We start from the raw sequence: 7,725 nt of genomic DNA on the forward strand, positions 1-7,725 counted from the left end.
CCAGGTGGCAACTCCTCCCAGAGTAGCTCCCCCAGCTCCAGCGCTCCAAACTCCCCTGCAGGCTCAGGACACATCCGTCCCAGCACCCTCCACGGCCTCGGGCCCAAGCTGCCCGGTCAGAGGCTTCGCCAGGGGCGTCGCAAGTCTGCCAGCAGCATTCCCCTTTCTCCTTTGGCTCGCACACCTTCACCCACCCCCCAGCCACCGTCTCCTCAGCGCTCACCCTCTCCCCTTCTTAGTGGGCATCCTGTTGCCATTTCCAAGACAACCCAAGCCTTCCCAGCTAAGATACATTCCCCACCTACAATTGTACGCCATATTGTGCGTCCCAAAAGTGCTGAGCCACCTCGCTCTCCACTCCTTAAACGTGTCCAGTCTGAGGAGAAGCTGTCCCCCTCGTACACAGGCGATAAGAAGCACCTGTGTCCCAGAAAACACAGCCTGGAGGTGACCCAGGAGGAGGTGCAGGATGAGGAACTGAGGCCTGGGGATCGGGATTACACCATCTTGCAGAGTGTGGAAGAAACAGCCTGCGAGCCGCTGGCCGTCACCCGCGTTCGACCTGTTGAGCAGGGCTGTTTAAAGAGGCCCGTCAGTCGCAAGATGAGCCGGCAGGAGTCTGTCGAGGAGCTCGACAAGGAAAAGCTGAAGTCCAAGATGGTTGCAAAGAGACAGGACTGGTCAGAGAGAAGGGAGTCTCTACAGAAGCAAGATGCCCTGCGTGAGTCTGACTCATCCCCTCTGTGTGCTGATGACAGGGATGAAAGTTTTGTGGGCCGAAGCCAAAACAAAACCCAGTGCAGCCCAGACTCTGGCCCTCTGGAGGCCAAAGCTGCCAACACGACCCTCAAAGACGTGTTGTATAAGAAACTCACCACACGTGTCTCTGAGGGCATCGCAGAAACATCTGGCGTCTGCTGTGAAAGTGAAGGAGGACTCAGATCCACTCTCTGCTCCATTCACCCCGAGCGGCAGCACTCCAGACAGAGCAAAGATAACATGAAGCCAGACAGATTGGACTTCAAAGCTCCCAACATCGAGTTCACTAGGAAGAGGCTCTCGTTTGAAGAGCGAGAAGACTGCATGTGTCGCTTGTCCTCCGGCATCCATGAGAACCTGCACTTTGGCTCCACCAGGTCAAAGAGCCTGCAGCTGGACACGGCCATGTCTCCCGATCACATGAAGGCAGGGCTGGGAAGTGTTCACTCCAGCCCCGAAGGTCTTTCCCCCAAGCTTTTTTCCGGCAGAGGAGAGAGCGCTGTGGAAAAACTCCAGCTCATCTCCTCCGCAGAGTCCTCCCTTCGAAAGACATCATCTGAATACAAACTCGAAGGACGCCACGTCTCCTCTCTCAAGCCTCTGGAGGGCACTCTGGATATCGGCCTGCTCTCAGGGCCCAGATACTCCAAAACAGAAACGTGTTTATCCAAGATGGCAGAGAACACAAGCGACAGTGTTTCTTTGAGTCCTCCAATTTGGCTCCAGACTCCTACTGAGAGACAAATAACCAAACCCCAAATGAAAACTAAAGACAAGCTGAAGAGCCCCCTGACTTGTTCCACAAACCCTGAAGCTGTTGCTTCTCTAAATAGCATAGTGGCCTCCAAAGATCAGTCACATAATGCAGCCACAGAGGTGAAACTCAATACCAGTGGGGAGAAAACACAGGATAGACACGGCGAATCATTTAAGGCTCAAAGCGGCAAAGTGGAGGCCTCAAGCTTCACTGTTAAACAAGAGAGCAGAACCGGTATGAAGTCCAGTTCATCGCTGGCTCATGAACACAGAGGCCCTCGACACAGCTCCCACTTCTCCTCCTGTGGAAAAACACCCTCCATACGGGAAGTCAGCAATGAAGATCAGGAGGATGAAGTGGAGCCGGAGGAAGTCACACCACACGCTACATCACAAAGTACCGACAGCTCCAAGACAGTGGTCTCTTTGACTGCAGCGGAGCTGGAGGCTGACATAAAAGCTGCGAAGACTCCGGCTGCAGCTGCCAGGGAACCATTACCTGTGTCGCTGAGGCAGAGTATAAACTGTGGTTTGGACACGGGTCAGCGTCAGAGCTGTGAGAAGAAAACAGCCTCTGCACACAGCTCAAACATGACCTCCGTTTGTGAGGTGACTGCACCGAACAACTCTGCGTCTGTTCTCGCTCCAGAGGAAGCGCTGTCAAAACAGCAGCCCACGAACATCTACTCTTCAAATACACAGCCGCAGCTTTCTATCGCAACGTCAGCATCTGGTCCCGCGCACAAAAATGAAACGTACATTTTAAAATCAGAAGGTCAGGAATGCTCTGAAAGATCTGTGCGTAAGGACGACGTGCAGTCGAACAGATCCGCTGTGAGAGCGGTCGGGGATACAGGGAGCTCGGGCTCCAGGAAGGAAATCGTGTGTGCGCAGAAGAGCGATATTTCTGCGGTAACCATGGTCGCCTCATTGAACAATGTTACACTGAGCGTAGATAAAAAGGACAGCTTTGTCGGTGCAATAGAGACTGTTAGCATGTCGCCACAGAGAAAGGAGCATCCGATTTCACCAAAGACAAAGAACAAAGACAATGGGAAAGACTCCGAGCAGCAATCCAAAATGTATCCAGCTGAAAAAGCACAAAACAAATCACCCGCATCCGAACCCTGCGCCTCTAAAAAAACAGATAACAGCGTGAAAGAAAACGCAGCAAAACAGAAATGCTCATCCCCGGCAACCGAAAATGTTTTGATTCCCAAAAGTAAGTCGAGGCCCGACCCACAGCCTGCACCACACGCCGCTGTGAAGACGGAGGCAAAAACACTTGAAGTGAAGTCTCCTCCCGTCCCAGCAGCCAAGGGCGGTCCCAGTTCAAAACCGAGAGATCCGCCTGCAGCGTCTGCACTCCCAACTTCAAACGCTCAAGTAACCCCTGACTCCAAGCGGAAGGAAGCGTCCTCGCCATCCAAGCGGGAGGAATCGACACAGCTCACACGTTCTCCCTCTCTCGCCGACGTGAAGCAAAGAGAAGCCCAGCCCAAAAGCTCCGTAGCAACCGACTCAAAGCCAAAACCTCTCCCTCCTAAAACCGTCACTTCACCGTCAACTCTGAAGACGTGTGTAGCGCCGACACCAGTTATTAAACAAGACGCCAAACATAAAGACCTATCGCCCAAAAACCAAGCCCTGTTGGTCAGAAACCACCACGGCTCGAAACCAAAAGATGGAGCCGCACCGTCGGACGTTCCCTCCCAGCCCGATCCACCTCCGGTGCTGCCCAAACCCGCCGTCTCGGGTAAGAGCTCCAGCGGTGCACCTCAGGAGAGTGCAGTCAAGGTGTCCAAGGAGAACCCCAAGACTGAAACGCTGAAACCGGACTGTCACAAGGGCGCGGACGCCAGAACCACCACCCCCGAAAAGCAGGCGGCCTCCGGCAAGAAGGATCAGGTTGAGAGGAAGAAAAAAGAGACCCTGCAAGAGGTCACGTGCGCGCAGAAAAACACAAAACGAGACGCGTCCAGAGCGGCCGCCTCCGACAGAGACGCCGGCAGGAAGCAGCTGAAGGAGTCGCCGCGTAGTTCCAACAACAAAAAGTAACATTTAGGCGAAACTCGGAGAGTCCGAGCGTAGTTAAACGTTGGAAAAATGGTTTGTGCGAACATCATCATGCCTTCTTTTTTTGTGTTTTTGTTTTGTTTGAGGACCGGGCAAGCTGTTACGTGCTGACGGAGAGGCAGGCGTGCGTGTGTTTGAGACGACACACGCGGACGTCTCTAGGTCTGAATGTAGGCAATGATTTGCTCATTTCTGGTGTTTTACTGTTGTATTGAATGTTCGGTTCGTGCTTCGTGCAATCAGTATGCGAGGGGCGGCAGGGGAGGAGCCTTTCCAGGGGCTGCGATGTACTGTAGAGTCGGTGCCATAACGGTTTTTTGAATTGCACTCTTACTTCTAGACTCGGAGGACCCGAAGTCTTTTTAATGCAGTAGACCACGCGGTTTAGCTCAGCGGTTTAGCCGTTGCGTCACGATTGTTTCCGTTTTCCGGTGTAATTCTTTTTGCGTCGGGTCGTTTGTGCAGTGGTACACGGAGGGAACGCACTACGCCCTGTGCTTTTTCACCTTTTAAAAGAGAAACCCCCCCGAAAACACGGAGTCATCTCCCGATTCTAGAAATCGTAAATTAGCGTAGGGGCCTTAGAATTACGGGAAATAACAAAACTTGCTGTTCTTAGCAAGGTGTGGTGTTTAATTCACATTCCTCTGACGTCTGTACATATGTTTTTTTGATTTGTACGCAATATGGTGTAAATATGGTAACACTGTAAAACCGGGATTCGTGGGCTTTACGTCGTTTGTATCATATGTATAGATTTTGCAGTGTCATTTGTATGTATGCTCAACATTAAGAGTGTCTCTGTGGTCTGAAGTAAGCTACTGTGATGTGTCTCGTCAAAGGCGTCCTCTCCTTTGTGACTTTCGACATGTTTTCACATGTTCCAAACAAATATTTGACGAGAGAGAGCGCGAGAGAGAGAAGGCGTGAGGGGGTAACTGGGCTATTTCTAAAAAAATGTAGCATTAAATAACAAAACTGTGAGGGCTGTCAGCATTTCCCAATAACGTCTTTGTCGTCGATGGAGTGTTTTCGGGCTGACTTTGGTTTAAAGAGTGTAAAATATGACGACACGGACAAGAAATTCTGTTTGCCAATAATCACCGCAGGAAGTTTCATCTCCGGCTGTGTCCACGTCTGTGCGGAGACATATTTAAGGGATAGGATTTTCTTTTCTTTTTTTTAAGTGGGGCCGTACGTGGTACTTACGCCACACCCCCAATTTGGAGAAGCAGGAAGGAGCCACGCCACGGAGGCTAAGAGATGAACTGCTGTGAACGGGTGCAGCAGCTAAACTCACCTCTAAGTACTCAACATCAGTTAAAGTGTCCTCTGTGTAGAATATGTTCACCGCCTGACCGTCAGACAGCCCTTTCCTTCCTGGAGAAGTGTTCTTTCTCTCTCTTTCAGGCCCGTCCCGTCTCAAACATATCCTTTTTCCCCCCCGCAGTGAACGGCATTTCGTCGTCGCTGTCTTAATCACGCATTTTTATTTTAATGTATTTGTTGTTCTGGGTAGGAACACAATTGAGGAAATGCGGTGCCAAAGGAAAGGGCTCACTGACGGAAGAGTAGAGCGGTGAAAATATTCAAAATACATGGAAATATGTGTCACCGCTGCCCCCAACCACAGCACTACGGCGTTAGCGTCGTCTCCACCGCTGCTTCTCCAAACTAGGGGGGCGTGCCGACCGCCATCTACTGTAGGTAACCTCAGAAGCACCTATGAGGTTGCTCCCCACTTAAAAAAAAAAAAACCCAGACTGTCCCTTTAAGACCAATCACTACAGTAAGATGTGTGTGTGTGTGTGTGTGTGTGTGTGTGTGTGTGTGTGTGTGTGTGTGTGTGTGTGTGTGTGTGTGTGTGTGTGTGTGTGTGTGTGTGTGTGTGTGTGTGTGTGTGTGTGTGTGTGTGTGTGTGTGTGTGTGTGTGTGTGTGTGTGTGTGTGTGTGTGTGTGTGTGTGTGTGTGTGTGTGTGTGTGTGTGTGTGTGTGTGTGTGTGTGTGTGTGTGTGTGTGTTTCAAAGGACCCTTCATAACGAGCAGCGCCCGGCTCATAGGACTTCATATGAGGAATCCTGACCGTTTGCGTAGCATAGTTCGTGTCCACAACACACATTAGATGTTAACTACTTGGTACTTTACACACAGGCTGTCATGTATCTGCATTCACCTTCTGCAATCTACTCACACAGACGCGTTTCGATACTGTAGACGCCTTTTTGGAATTGCATTAAATGACAAAACAGGAGGTAGCCGGGGACACTAAAGTATGTAAATGCAGTATTTGCTCTGTCGTGCTGGCTCTGTAAAAACAATAACCCTGTCCTACTACATATACTCTTTACGTCGACGAGCAGAACGCGACACAGAGCGCGGTTCGTCCAAACGTCGTGCCGCATCGGGACGAACCTGAAAGAGATTTTAATGTTAAAAGAATCCGATGTTTATCCGCGTTAGATACGTTAATGTCTCGCTGATGTAACGCGAGAGAACAAATGCACCTTAATGTTCGCTAACATTCAGTTCAAAGGGTGAGGAGAGAGTGAAATTGGAGCTGAAGCGTGTTTCTTGAACTCTCCTCTCATCCTGACGTCTCAATGAATCACTGAATCTGTCTTTGAACAAACTGAACACGTGTCCCCGTCCTTTCTTTCTGTGTCTTTCTGTCTTCTTTCTTTTCCCGTGACAACATTTAAGTCCTCAAAGCACATTCACTGTTTGTTTACGAAGCATCATGGATGTATATTTTGTATATTGTTGATTTGCCAAATCTACGTTCTGTGTCCAGGATAGTGTCGTTTGTAGTAGCGTGAGACTTTGCTCCCCTGAACATTCGTCCGTGCCGTGATCGGTGTCTTTTCACGTCAGGTTTTTTCTTTCTCTGCTCGTCTCGTTTCCCGTTTTTCCTTTTTTTTTGTTTTTCCTTCCTCTGTGCAAAACTAGTATTAGATGAACTCGCTTACGATGGTTTGTCTTTTAGAACATGTGCAATAAAAGTGTTTTGAGTTGTGTATTTTGCCCGAGGAAAGCTCTATGGATGTCATAGATGTTGTATATTAAAACAGATATTTATACTTCTAATGTTGCGTAATACTGAAAATAAAATGGAATTATGAATTGATCTGTTCACTCCTCTTTTGATGCAGCCTACATGGATAGTTTTTGGTAAATTAAATTGTTGTATACGCACGCAAAGACCATGATTACTACTTACTCATAATTTATCATAATTTCTGAATAAACACAATACATTTCCTGAAATAATTATGATTTCATAGTAATTATATACCACAAACAGACCAAAAGAGATGCAAAATGTCTCAAAATAGATGATAAAAATAATCCAGAGATGCAAAATAACAAAAAATAATAATTCAAACGACTTTAAGGAGACACAAAATGACCAGAGAGACCAAACCTTTTCCTGAAAGAGATGCAAAGAAAAACTACAAATGAACCACAAAAAGGTGTAAAACATCAAATGCATCTAAAACAACCGTGAAGAGAAAGAAAGAAAAGTAACAGGACTAAAAAATAAAGCAAAGACCAATGATTACTATCATCATTTATCATAGTTTCTGAATAAACACAATACTTTTCCTGAAATAATTATAGAATTTCATACTTAAGTTCAAATTTGGCATATAACTACTAACTAAATTAATTAAGGAGTTCTTTTGCTACACTTCCCAAATAATTGCGAGGACCTGACTCTCAAAATGTTTCTAAAATCACACAAAACGATATAAACTACATATACACACTAACGTATACACTACAAACGAGCCAAAGTGACCACAAACACACCAAAAGAGATGCAAAATGTCTAAAAATAGATGATAAAAATAAATAATCAGAGATGCAAACCAACAAGGAGGTGTAAAACAACAAAAAAAATATATTTAAACAACCTCAAGAAAACACAAAATTACCACAGAGACCAAAATTTGCTCGAAAGAGATTCAAAGAAACTACAAATGAACCACAAGAAGGTGTAAAACATCAAATACATCTAAAACAACCATGAAGAGAAAGAAAGAAAAGTAACAGGACTAAAAAATAAATGCAAAACGACTTCACGGAGACACTAAATGACCACGAAGAGACACAAAACGACTCACAGTGGATGCA

At 47.2% G+C, this 7,725-nt stretch overlaps 1 protein-coding gene across 5 annotated transcripts in view; it reads left to right on the plus strand.

Moving 5' to 3' along the window:
- The window catches only part of mast4 (microtubule associated serine/threonine kinase family member 4), a 114,272-nt gene extending 108,846 nt beyond the window's left edge, over positions 1 to 5,426 (plus strand). For all 5 annotated transcript variants that reach the window (XM_083930008.1, XM_083930009.1, XM_083930010.1 and 2 more), the window contains one exon: positions 5 to 5,426. In XM_083930008.1, the coding sequence (XP_083786134.1) occupies positions 5 to 3,573 (3,569 nt within the window). In that variant the 3' untranslated portion in view covers positions 3,574 to 5,426. The remainder of the gene's footprint in view (positions 1 to 4) is intronic.
- The last annotated feature ends 2,299 nt before the right edge of the window (positions 5,427 to 7,725 follow it).

The sequence above is a fragment of the Echiichthys vipera genome (genome assembly GCF_963691815.1).
Source record: "Echiichthys vipera genome assembly, chromosome: 16".
NCBI lineage: Eukaryota > Metazoa > Chordata > Actinopteri > Perciformes > Trachinidae > Echiichthys > Echiichthys vipera.